At 37.7% G+C, this 13,958-nt stretch overlaps 1 protein-coding gene across 2 annotated transcripts in view; it reads left to right on the forward strand.

Moving 5' to 3' along the window:
• INTS7 (integrator complex subunit 7) overlaps positions 1–13,958 on the forward strand; it is a 48,511-nt gene that overhangs the window by 13,830 nt on the left and 20,723 nt on the right. For both annotated transcript variants that reach the window (XM_032216336.1, XM_032216335.1), the window contains 6 exons: positions 3,991–4,108; positions 5,514–5,648; positions 6,493–6,590; positions 7,879–8,118; positions 11,609–11,746; positions 12,244–12,450. In XM_032216336.1, the coding sequence (XP_032072227.1) occupies positions 3,991–4,108; positions 5,514–5,648; positions 6,493–6,590; positions 7,879–8,118; positions 11,609–11,746; positions 12,244–12,450 (936 nt within the window). The remainder of the gene's footprint in view (positions 1–3,990; positions 4,109–5,513; positions 5,649–6,492; positions 6,591–7,878; positions 8,119–11,608; positions 11,747–12,243; positions 12,451–13,958) is intronic.

Here is a 13,958-nt window from a genome sequence, read left to right on the forward strand (position 1 = left end):
CATATCGATGTTGAATGGGAGTGGAGACAGCACTGAATCCTCAGCAGTCCACATAGTTGGGGCTGAGGATCTTTTCTCCACTTACCCCACCAACTGGTATTGGCGCCAGAGAAAAGAGGCAAGCCACCAGCACGCTCCCATTCCTCTAAGCCAATCCGAAAGGTTATCATGGCCAATGGTATTGAAAGCCACAGAGCCCAAGTAGGGCAGGATGGATGCACAGCTGCCATCTTGCCCTCATCAGAGATCATCCAAAAGTGTGATCAGTGCTATTTCTATCTCATACCCAAGTCTGAATCCTGACTGAAAGGGATCCAGACTATTTTTTCTTAATCATTTTTTGTAATGTAATGTAAAGTATTAAACATAGGAGAGATACTATAATCTGTGCCCTATTTACTCACAGAACCAGTTGTTTATAAATATTACAATTTCATTTAGTATCAATGTGGATATAAGTTTTTTCTATTAAAAGTTTCAGAATCCATGCTTATTTAAAGAGTGTTAGTTTACTGTTCCCACAATGAATACCAATGTATTTTTCTATTTTACATGTATATCCATCCTGTTCTTTTCCTTTCTTCCTTTTTTGTCTTAACTGTCCCTCTCCTATTTCATTCCCTCTATCTCTTTCCAGGCTCTCTTAGCTTTCAATCCTATTTTGCTTATAAGTAATCACCATTTAGTCACTGCTACATTTAGTGACTATTTGCAGATATTGCAGTGATGGAAAAGTAACTTTGTGTTCGATTCTTGCATTTATAACTTTTACGGATCTGTAAAGCAAAGAAAAGCTTAAATAAGACCATATTGCGAACACAGTCACGGGTTCACTTAGCAACCACTTTGCTTAATGATGGAATTATTGGTCCAGTTGTGGCTGTTAAGCGAGGGTTACCTGTAGAAGGACGTATCTATTTATTCTCTAAGCTCTGAAACTATTATGTACAGTAGTTATTTGATGGCTCCTTTCCTCTCAGTTGAAATATTACATGCTCTGAAGTTACTTGATTTTCACCTGTTGTACTCTTAAGTGTGGAATGTGCTTTTAATATTTCCCGAGCTCAAACTGTAAGAACTGCAAGAAAAAAAGTTATTTTCAGTACACTAGATTAGAGAATCATAATCAGAAGATGGGAGTGGAAATTCCCAGTTTTGCAGAACTATAAAAAGCTATAGAGAAAACCTTTGAAGAGGTACATTCGAGTTAAAACATCTAAAGAATGATCTCAGGAGTACAGAAAATTCCTGCTGGGGCGTAGCAGGAACAGGAATAGAATGTAATGGAGAATGCATTACAGAGGGCGCAAATGGTGTTCAGTTAAAACATTGAAAAGGAACACTTTGTTATGCAGATTCTAATGTGTAATTTATAAATTCTCTATGCAAATGAGAATTAATTCCAGTAATAAGAGTTATTAGGAAGAGATAACATGCTGTTCTTAAAACCCCTGGATTGAATTTGGCAACTGACTGAATTAGTTCGTGGCTTATTTTTAATCTTATAAGACACTACACTCTTCAGGTGACCTTGTGTCATTGATGTGGCACTTGAACGTTTTAAGTGTCTGGATAGACTAGGGATTCTGAGAAGGATTGTTTTGTTTATATTTGCCACTAACGTCTGCTTAAACTTCCTGTGCAGGCTGAACACAGTTTCTGTAGTATATTTAAGTAGTGCATTTGAAATTGAAAAATATATAACGTAACCTTTCTCAATACAGGACATTTAAGTGTTGCAAATTACTAAAAATATTATGACTGGTCTACTAAATAGACATACACTATATTGCCAAAAGTATTCGCTCACCCATCCAAATAATCAGAATAAATTGTGAGCAAATACTTTTGGCAATATAGGGTGTATAACCTGCTTTTTTTGAAAGTTTTGCTTAAGATTGCATTTCAACTAGGTTTCATAGTCTTGTTCTTCCATAAATAAGTGGCTGTAGCGAACAGATCTTAGAAGTAAAGTGCAAGGTTTCCTTCCATGCTTTACTGCCTTTCATTGTTCTCCTTTATAAGTCAATTATTTAAAATAATATTTCCCACTATTTATTCATAGGAGATCCAAGAAGGTCACATTATTTCTGGAATTTGTTCCTTAGCCAGTATCATTTAGTTGTGGTTGTTTTTAAAAGAACTTTTTGCCACTCTGTTGTGTTAAGTTTCCAAATAGGAAAATTTTGTCAGGAAAGGATTACAAATTAGTTTACAATTTTTAAAGCAAGGATGCTTAGAACAAAGCTGATGACTGATTTGTCATGACAATAAATAATGAAGAGGAACATAAGGTTATCACTATGTAGATCAGAATCAGTTTTATAAAAAACACATCCATCTGGTACCGTCTTCATTTTGTTCACTTCAGTAACTCATCTCAGTAATTGCGTCTTTTGGTCATTATATTGAAGATTTATTAAGTATTTATAGCTTTCTAGTAAAGTATCTGTAATGTGGTTTCCTTATATAAAAGCAAAAGGAAGGGAAGGGAAGATATAAAATAAGTGAAAACCTTGAAACTTCCCATGAGATTTATTTTGGCTGCAGAGGTGAATGCTGCTGCAAAAATGAAAAATATCCAGCTGATCGTTAAAACATATTATAAGGCTGTACTTCTGAAGTTCCTGGAAAATCTATAAGACACTTTAGGTTGTATTGGCTTATTTCCCATTCCAAGATTGCAGAAGTTGTGATCTTGAAATTAGGAATCCAGTGTTGGAACTCTTCTCTTAACCTTCTGAGACCAGTTCTTTCCATTGTTGGAAAAATCCACTACCTGAATGGACCAGTTGTGCGTGGTGAGAAAGAAAATCTTACTTTATATAAAATTCTTCTTTTGGTAAACCCTAGAAATTGGGTAATAATTAGTAATGCCCAATAAAATGTAGTATTTAAGATGAGGATGTTAGAGTTTATGTTGTGGCATTTGGATCAGCAGAATATAAAAAAGCACCAGAATTTTACAAAAATGTAGAGATTTATAAACCTAAAAAAATCCTAATTGGGGTATTTGTACATTTCAATGAATAAAGTTATAATGCCCCCAATTAGGTTCTTTTAAAATACTGTTTATAAACCAAACTTTTGCACTAAAAAATTCAAATGTTCACCTAAAATACTTCAAAATGCAACAATCAAGGAGAATTTATTTGTGGCTTGCTTTCATCCTTTATGTGTGTTGGTACAGTTTCATATAGCAGTGATAGTTAACCTTTTCGGGACTGAGTGCCGAAACTGGAGCGCACACCTGAGCGCCAGAACCCGGAAGAGAGCAGCTGGCCGGTACGCATGTTGACAGCCAGTTGCTCTTCAAGGTTCTGTCATGCGCATGCGTGGCGACCAACTGACCTTTATGCGAATCCAAAAATCCAAAAGAGAGCAGCTGGCCAGTGCGCATACGTGTCGGACAAGCTGTCCTGCATGCATGCATGTGACAGAACCTGGAAGAGCAGTTGGCGATGGCATGAGTGCCCACAGAGGGGGCTCTATGTGCCACCTCTGGCACACGTGCCACAGGTTCATCATCACGGATGTATAGGCTTTGTGCCTCTGCACTGCTCAGATTTGAAAATGGAGGGTTTTTCTAAAATCTCTGTGCCCTGCATGCCAGTTTTTTCCAATATAGCTTGGAATAGTAATTGTAATCCAACACTTTGGAGAAAACCAGGATGGAGAAGGACTTTATGCCTAACAGAGAAACCCATATTGTCTTGCTCTGTTCACTTTTGCTTGTCATCGCAATATTGCCTTGTGTACAGGGTAACTGTTACAGTACCCAATTATAATGTGCAGGTGGGCTTTGATCGCTCAGTTGTTATGTGACCTCAAAGTATTGTTTAAGGTGGCCAATAAAATGCTTGTCAATAGAGGTAGTTCACTGACTTAGCTATGAATTGTCAGGTAGTAAATAGGTATATGTAAATTGTCTGAGAGTTGATGTAAGATTTGTTTTCTTTAAAATTATTTTTTCTCTTGTCTGTCTTTTAGACCCTGTGTGAATGTGCTCTTCAAACTCCTTATGACAGCTTGAAACTAGGCATGCTATCTGTACTTTCTACCCTGTCAGATACAATAGCCATCAAACAGTACTTCAGCATTGCTCCAGGTATGAATAGATTACATCAGCCTAATCCTGGGGTACTTTTCTTATTTATGTGTTTATTTATGGCATTAATATAAAAAATACTGTTAGTGAGTAGTCCTTTTTCTTGAAAAGTGTCCAGTTTATTTTAATCATACTGCAGGGTTTCAGCCACATTTGTGACTGAAATTTTCAACTGCATTTCTGGTTGTTATTAGAAATTGCTACAGTCAACAAACCTTAGGAAAAGCTATGGATGTATTGAAATATCTCCTTTGGACAGATCAATTTCCTTGCATTTCTTGTATCTAATCAGGCAGAATTTCACCAAACCTCCATTCTTTATAAGCTGTTCCCCGTAGGTGGTTTATGAGAACAAACAAACAAAAATTAACATCCTCCCCATTGCCATGCTTAAAATAAGACTTATTCCACATATTCCCATCACTTATACAGCCAATCCATAAGCAAGCCAAATGCATATTTTAATATTTCTCCAGTTGCACCATCCATAGTTGCTCTATTAGCATTTTCATAAATTCTCAAAACATGATTTTCTTTGTATCTATTTTTTTTAACATTAATAATTATAGCATTATTTTCATTATTCAAGGTTCAGTGTGGTCCCCAAACAAATCTTTAAAATACTTTTTCCAGCTCCATTTTCCCAATTCAGCCTCATGTCAGTAATCTAGAGTAGGTTACCAGCCTTAATTGTACCCATTGCTAAGTATACTGGCCAATTTTGTCAGATTTTGAGTGGCATGCCCAAATACAAGCAATATCCACTTTTTCTCCAAGTAACTTCATGCTATCCCAATTAAGCTAGGACTTTTAATCTAGAGATTATCCTGCCAGCCACTATATTGTTATCTACCTTTCACCACTTACGTGTAGATTCAGTATACTGACACACATAGGATGTGCGTGTATCTGTCTCTTATATGTGTATAATTATTGGCATGCCAGTAATGTTCAGGCTTATCAGTGTGCAGAGCTCAAAGCTTAGATAGTTGAGATATAGGATATATCCAGAAAACGTGATGATGAGTGACCGAGACATTGAATAAGTATATTTCAATAATACAGTTGTTATTATTGTTGTCAATTAAATTTATCTTGAAAAAAGTTTGTACCATTATACAGGGATACTAATCAGCATTATTTTTTATTCATTCTGGATCTTCCCAGAAAATTCTCTGTGCAAACTGCTTGTAGTCTTTTGAAATTGTGATACTGCTCTTACTTCTTTGTTGACAAGAGACTCTTATAGTTTGGATGCTTTCATCTACTCTTCCCTAGAGATTTGCCATTACTATTAATATGACCAACCTCTTAATTTCCCCTTTCCTCTGAAAACTGCAGAAAAAAACCTGTTTCATTTAATAAATGGTACCATACTGCTTAAAAACGACCCTTTCTCACCTAGGAACAAAGTCTACTACAGCAAGGTCATCTAATCTTGTCAAGCTTGCCCAGGAAAGCTGTTATCATAATAATCAGAATATTGCAGCACATGGAGTACGTGTTCTGACAAATATAGCTGCTTCTTGTCAAGAAAAAGGTAATTCCAAAAGGTGTGGAAGGAGCATGGTTTGCAGAACAGTTTGTGACACTCAGCATAGCATGTCATGTTCTCATTTGAGAGTGCAGTGTAAATGTTCCTAAGTTCCATTGTTTTCTATTGCTTCTTCCTCTTTGCTAATTTGATGAAAAAGAAACTATAAACAATAATGTTGCTTTCCAGTTCCTAATCAAATCTTATAGCCTTTTTCATAACACTTTGGCTGGGTGCCAGGCAAGAAAACACAGACTAAATTGTTTGTGTTTTGCTGGAAACACATGCCAATAAGTCTGGAAAGATTAGAATATATTTGTTTTTGGAGTGATTTTGGCTATGCTCTGTTGCTGTGATAAAAGTTCTATACTCCAGGGCAGAGCCTTAATATAAATAATTGTAAATGTAATTTTCCATAGTCCTGTGTATAATAGTGACTAGGGTGATTAGTATATAAAGAATAAAGAATAATAATCTAGTTTAAAGAAAAGAAAGACTAAGGGTGACATGATAGTATTTGGGGGGTTGCCACAAAGAAGAGGTGGTCAACTTATTTTCTAAAGCACCAGAAGGCAAGACAAAAAACAATGGATACAAATTAATCAAGGAGAGAAGCAACCTGGAATTAAGGAAAAACTTCTTAACAGTGAGGACAATTAACCAGTGGAACTCTTGCATTCAGAATTTGTAGGTGCTTCGTCACTGGAGGTTTTTAAGAAAAGACTGGACAGCCAAATATTGGAAATAGTATAGAGTCTCCTGCCTGAGCAGGGGGGATTGGCCTAGAAGACCTCCAGGGTCCCTTCCAGCTCTATTCTGATTGATTGAAGATAATCTATCTTTTCCCTAGAACTTTTGCCATTGGAACAAGATGCAGTCTTTGGCCTTGAATCTCTTCTTGTTCTTTGTAGCCAAGAACCAAGTTCATCTCCCGAAGCAACCTTAAAGGTAAATTGTAAGTTTTTTTAAAAATATTGTCTCTCATACTAATTGATGTAAGAGGATTTTCCTGAATATTTGTTTTATTATAATTATTTGTTACTTTGATTGTTATTTGTTATTTTAGACAACTTTGTGGTTTGTTGCTACACTATTTGGTATTTGCAGCTGTCCTAGATAACACAAAATGGAACAAGCAAGGACACTATTATTTGAAAGAAAATTTAGTAATTGCATTTATTTCCAATCTGCTTCCAGATTAAAAAAACCAGTTAATGCTTTTTGAGTCCTTTATATTAGAATGTGTTCTTTCCATTATACAGACTGAAGCAGTCATCAGGATTTTCAAAGGAAATTCTTTTTTAGGTTTTGTTAAGGGGGAATAGCATGTTTTGCAGAGCATATGAGAGAACTTAGTTAGTGATGTTGCTCTGCCTGGTGCCAATATTGGTTTTATTTTGATGCCAAGATGTGTCCTGGCTCTTCATCCAAATTTTGGGATTATGTAGTTTGACATTGTCAGGTAGACAGATAAATGAGAGGACCATAATGTCAAATAATATTTTTTTAAATTAGATGAGAAACATGGCTTGTGCACACCCAAGGAAGTGTCTGCAGAGGCACTCCTACCTACTATTAATATCTACAGAGACATTGCTATTATACTAACTATTAAATGTGGAGTCTTCTAATTGCCTTTTGATTAGCCAGAGGCGAAAAAGAGGGGAATAGCAACTTATAACTATCAACGTAACACCAAACTTTGGCTTAAAATTAAATCCAAATTGATACATTGATTCCCAAATACTAACTATGTAGGAATTAATACGCAGTTTGCTTCAGATTATTTTGTGTTATAAAAACGGTGATAGTAGTCCTCAACTTAAAACCATTCATTTAATGACTGTTCAAGTTACAATGGCACTGAAAAAAGTGGCATGACCATTTTTCACACTTACGACCATTGCTTGGCAACTGGTTCATATTTATGATGGTTGTCATCTCCCAGAGTCATGTGATCGCATTTTGCGAATTTCTGACAAGCAAAGTCAATGGGGAAACTAGAGTCACTTAACAACTATGTTACTAACTTGTCAGCTTCAGTATACACTGAACAACTGTGACAAGAAAGGTCATAAAATGGTGCAAAAAGGACTTAACAAAAGTTTCACATAGCAGCTTAAATTTTGGGCTCAATTGTGGTTGTAATGAGGACTACCCACAGTAGATATTATCTTTAAAACAAACAGCTAGGGTATCATGAAAGCTGAAAAAGTGTCATTTTGTTTTCATGCAGATAGTACTCACTTGTATGGTGAAGCTGGCCAAGAGCCACCCCCATCTGAGCCAATCCATCGTGGAGTCCTTGTTGACCCAGCTGCCTCGTGCTCAGGATGCTGCTAGAATTCTCATATGCCATTGTTTGGCAGCCATTGCCATGCAGCTACCTGTCTTAGGAGATGGAATGCTGGGAGACCTAATGAATCTCTATAAAGTGATTGGCTGTTCTGCTGCCAATAAACAGCAAGAGCTTTTGGTAAGAAACTCAGATTAAGAATATTTCTTCTCGGTAACAAATGAATCTGAATATAGATAGAATAAACGTTTGATGAACATTCTGTAGAACTAGTTGCTATCTGATAATGTATTCAATACTTAAATCAGGGGTGGCAACTTTTAGACTTGTGAACTCTCTCAGAATTCCCCAGCCAGAGTTGAAGTCCAAGTTGCCAAGGTTGGATATCCCTGACTTAAATTGTTATAGCAATAGCAATAGCAGTTAGACTTATATACCGCTTCATAGGGCTTTCAGCCCTCTCTAAGCGGTTTACAGAGTCAGCATATCGCCCCCAACAACAATCCGGGTCCTCATTTTACCCACCTCGGAAGGATGGAAGGCTGAGTCAACCCTGAGCCTGGTGGGATTTGAACAGCCGAACTGCAGAACTGCAGTCAGCTGAAGTAGCCTGCAGTGTTGCATTTAACCACTGCGCCACCTTGGCTCTTCTACTTTATATTGATAAATGGAATGGAAAGCATGACACCCTTATAAAATTGCTGTCTTTGACCACACCTTTTCTATGATTAGGTTGTTTTTATTCCCCAGCTCTTCCAGGAGAAAATTGACAGATCTTTGCTAATAAAAACCCCTAGAGATGCCACGAAGATTGGTAAATTATTCCTACACACCTTGAGCTTCAAAAGGACAACCTGTTCCCAAACCTGATAGGCATGAGGAATCTAGGGCTTTTCAAATGCTTTATTCCTATTCAGGGAAACGGAAGGATATAAGGAGTTTTAATTTAGGATTGTCGATCCTTACCAATTGAGTTGAGGGATTAACAGCAAAGAATTGCACTCACCAGCTAGTTTTGTGCTGAACTTTCCAAAAGTCATTCCAGTAAACAAAACATCAGAGAGTACTTAAATTAATGAATGATATCACTGGATGTTTTGAAATCCCATAAAGTAAGTAAGATGTCTAAAAAACAATATTATTTGCATAGTGACTACAGACTAGACATTTTGTGTTGGAAGCAAAGCAAAACAATTGAAGCCAAAAGGCCCTACTTGAAGAGGCCCATAATTCAGAAAGATGCAGCATAGAAAGAAAGAGAATAATGAAGGAAGAAGCAATGAATGGGGAAAGGGAACATTACCAGGCTGTGCTGGCACGGGTGAGAGTGCAGTATTGCAGGCTACTTCTGCTGCCTGCCAGCTGCCTGCAATATGGCAGTTCAAATCTCACAAGGCTCAAGGTTGTCTCAGCCTTCCATCCTTCCGAGGTGGGTAAAATGAGAACCCAGATTGTTGGGGGCAATATGCTGACTCTGTAAACTGCTTAGAGAGGACTGTAAAGCACTGTAAAGTGTTATATAAGTCAATGTGCTATTGCTATTGCTACCAAGCAATGGCTGATTATAGCCCCTGAGTCTTCTTTTGGGTATGCTGCCTTTGACAATAATTAGTGAAAACTGAAAGCATATTTTCCTTCATTTTAGAGGAGGGAAGCAGATGAAAAATATAATGTAATCCCTAGAAATAAATCACAATTGAAAAACAACTGAGACATACACACCCCAGCCCTGCCAACATATGTCCATTGGATTTGAGTAGCGGATAAATTCAAATGAATAAATAAATATGTGAAATAGCCCCATCCATTTTGAAGTACTCTATCCTCCTCACATATTGAGTAGCCTCAGTCATGGGAAGATTGCCTATGTCTGCAGTAGAGAGCAAAGTGAAGAGCCCAAGAAGAAATCAGCACTGTAAAAAAAATCAGACTGAGAAATGTAAGAGAAGAAAATTATCTTGAGGCTGTGTTGGCAAATGAGAAAGTGTGTAATCAGAAAGATGGTTAAAATAAAATAATATCCTGAAAAGCATTTTAAAATGAAGGTAATAAAGCGACACCCATGTAGAAAATAAGAGTTACGTGAATTTTCTCATTGAGCCAACAATGGAAATGTAAAAGGCCATTTCAATATAACTTTTTATTAAAACAAGCAACAGTATCACTGTTCCCAGTCCTTGTTCTGCCCAGTAGATGGCACTTATTTTACATGGTTGGCCTGGCTGGCCTTAACAAATGTAGTGGAAAATGTGAGAACTTCACACTATTGCTGACTCTTTTAATCACTTCTTAACATGCTATGGAACCTGACTTAAAAATATACGGATATTTGTTAACAAGTATAACTGATTTTCTTCCATAAGTTCTGTGTTCTTTGGAAACTTTTACCTTAGTCATAAATTTGATGTTTAGTATGTGGAAAATGAACATAGGTTGCAAAGAACATTACTGGAGGAATGGATAGCAAATGCTAATTGTGTTATATCAGGGGTCCCCAACCCTTGCAGTTTGGTGGCCCAGCTGGTGGAGGGGAGAGGGGAACCGAGCTGCGCAAATGATGGGCTGGCACCCATCACATGCAGCTCAACTGCAAGTTGACATGCGCACGAATGTGTGCATGCCAGCCTGCCAATCACACGACGGTCCAGTTGTGAATAGGCCACAGCCTGGTAGTGGTCCGCGGCCCAGCGGTCGGGGACCCTTGTGTTACTTTGGATGTAGTCCTTGACTTTTGAATATTTCTTTAATAGTAGTTCAAAGTTACAATGTCCTTAGAAATAGTGACTTAAAATCTGCCCATTACACAACCCTTGTGGTCACATGATTGCAGTTTGGGCGCTTGGCAGTCGGCTTGCATTTACAACCAATTGCACATCCTGTTGTCACATGATTGTGATATGCAACTTTTTAATGAATTTCCAGAAAAAAACATCTAATGGGGAGGCATGATTTGCTTAACAACTGGGATTCACTTAATGACCACCATAAAACTCATCATAAAATTGAGTCCAACTCGATATATGATTGTGGTGACTGCAAGTTCTGGTCCCAATTGTGGTCATAAGTCAAGGAATGCCTGTATATACAAAGTAAATGGGTGCACATTTGTTTCAGTCAGTCCTATCCTGAGATCACAAGAGATTTTTTTTTCAGTTAGAAAATTGCCATAATGTTTGACAGCTGCAAAGAAAGGAAGTTTTATTCTATCATGGGAAAATAGTCCTATACCTCATTATAAGGATTGATTAGAATCATTATAGAAAATGAGAATGTGTTTCTCAGTATGATGATTTTATTCAGATTTGGGTTTGACCACACTTTGAAAATTATACTGGATAGTGTATTCATAGAATACAAAACAACAGAGTTGGAAGGGACCTTAGAGGTCTTCCAGTCCAACCCACTGCTCAAGGAAAATTCCACTTAACCATGTGTTTCATTTAACGACCTCTGTGATTCACCTAACCACAGCTAAGAAGGTTGTAAAATTGGGTGGAAATCCACTTAATGTCTGCTTTACTTGACAATTGATGTTCCAGTCCTAATTGTTGTAAGTCAAGGGCTACCTATAGTCAAATAGTTGATGTTCATCCAATTCAGCATTCCGTCAAGCCCTTACATGGATTACTTTTTATTCAACTTTTTGCTTTTAATTTTTTTTCCTCATTAGGTTTCTCTTGCTACTGTGATATTCGTTGCCAGTCAGAAGACATTATCTTCTGAAGTGAAAGCTGTTATCAAGCAACAGCTTGAAAATGATTCGAATGGATGGACAGCTTATAGGATAGCCAGGCAAGCTTCAAGAATGGTATGTGGTCCATAGTTCTAAATCAGGTTTCTTAATACAGGAATTTATTTGTGTTTTTTTTCTATATGCTTTATAGAAGTTTTGCTTTCAGAGGAAATCATACAGAGCCATGATGGCGAATCTATGGCACGTGTGCCCTCTCTGAGGGCACATGAGCCGTCACCCTAGTTCAGCTCCACCATGCATGCACGTATGCCTCTGCCAATCAGCTTGTTGTCGGGTCTCTACCGTGCGTGGGGCATGGGGTGTGTGTGGAGGGGCCATATATGCATGTGCGGGGGCAGAGGCAGGGTGTATTCGTGCATGCAGGGGGGGGGAGATGCCATGCTTCTAGCACAGGCACTATTACAGCACACAAGAGAAGGCTGCCAACGAGTTTGATTATACTCGAGTTACCTATTGCAAGGCTGCTTCAGATATATGTTTATTGCTATGTCCTATGTTAAGTATCTGCTGCCTTCTTGCAAATTGCATCTGTTTGCATTTACCTTTTGTAGGGCAATCATGGCATGGCCAAAGAGCTTTATCAAAGCCTGCTGACTCAGGTAGCTTCGGAACACTTCTACTTCTGGCTGAACAGTCTGAAGGAGTTCTCCCATGCAGAGCAGTGCTTAACCGGGCTGCAAGAGGACGATTATAGCTCTGCCCTTTCTTGCATTGCTGAGTCACTAAAATCTTATCACAAAGGAATAGCTTCTTTAACGGTCAGTATTTTTTTTTCTTTTGCAGAGCTGTTGGTCAAAGTACAAGTATCCTTGGCTTACAACAATTCATTTAGTCACCGTTCAAAGTTACAATGGCATTGAAAAAAGTGACTTATAACCTTTTTTCACAGTTAGGACCTTTGCCGTATCCCCATGGTCATGTGATCAAAATTCAGATGCTTGGCAACTGATTCACATTTATGACGGTTGCAGTGTCCCAAGGTCGTGCAATCACCATTTGCAACCTTCTGACAAAGCCAACTGGGAAACCAGATTTGATTTAACAGCTGGGTTACTAACTTATCAGCTGCAGTGATTCACTTAACAACTGTGACAAGAAAGGTTGTAAAATGGGGCAACACTCACCTAAAAGTCTCACTTAGCAGCAGAAAATTTGGGCTCAATTGCAGTCGTAAGTCGAGGACTACCTATAACAATCTTTTATTTCTTCTGTTCTGAGCTATAGCCTTCTGTGTCCTTGGAAAACCAATAGAAGCTTTATATCTCATGGTTCAGAAAAAGCTTTGGCTGGAACTGAGATTTCAGCAGTGATTCAGTGTGTTCTTATTTAGGAGCTGGAGATTCCACCATTTCGTAGACCTTTGGTAGGCTCAGGTGCTTCCATAAGCTTCCTCCCTTTCTAAAGAAGAACCACGTACAGTTAATGGGGCATTCCAATGGTGCATGTGAAAATCCTATTTGATATATCCTTTTGTTCGCTTCTCTAGTCTTCCTTTTTATCCATAGTCCAAAGGCTGGCCAAACTGGTAGTCTCCTGGTAGACTGTAATCATTGGATTACATTCTACAATCTATGAATTATTTGAAGGCCAGATACACCTACTGTTTTAAAAAGAACAGGAAAAAAATAACTTGCACCTTTAGCAATAAAATTCTTTATTGTTGCAGAAGCAAACTCAAGGGTGTATCCCTCATTGAACTAGCTGTGGGAAATGTTGGAGGGAGGAGTGTTTAGTCTTTCAATAACTTCATTTATTGTGGAGCTAGTTTACTCCCACAGTAATTTCAGCCACAAAATACTGCTGTGTAAGAGTGTAGGTGTGAGCACATCATGAATTGCATTAACTTTTCATCCAAGAGTGAGTATGGAGGAGGCAGAGTCAGAACACTAACATTTTTTACTGCAATTTGAGCAATCTTTGATTGTTGGTATAATCAGTCAAATGCCAAAGTTCCTTTCTGCAAAGAGAGATCCTTCTCCCCACAAGCTTGTTTTTTTTAATTAATAAAAATGTGACTTTTGCATCAATAGAACTAAGTTCCATATTCCTGAAGCATTTAAAAAAGATTAACTTGCCTGTTGCATATATTCTAACGAGGCAGAAGATTGGCAACCAAATTATACTTTGGCATAAATAATTATTCATCTCAGAAATGCTGGATTTGCCACATAATCTTGAGATCCGTTAGTAAAGCGGATGAGGAAAAGAAAGGTTTGAGGTTTAAAATATCTTTATAAAGCTTCATTCGCAAAGTGACTCATCAACC

This window comes from Thamnophis elegans, chromosome 4 (genome assembly GCF_009769535.1).
Source record: "Thamnophis elegans isolate rThaEle1 chromosome 4, rThaEle1.pri, whole genome shotgun sequence".
NCBI lineage: Eukaryota > Metazoa > Chordata > Lepidosauria > Squamata > Colubridae > Thamnophis > Thamnophis elegans.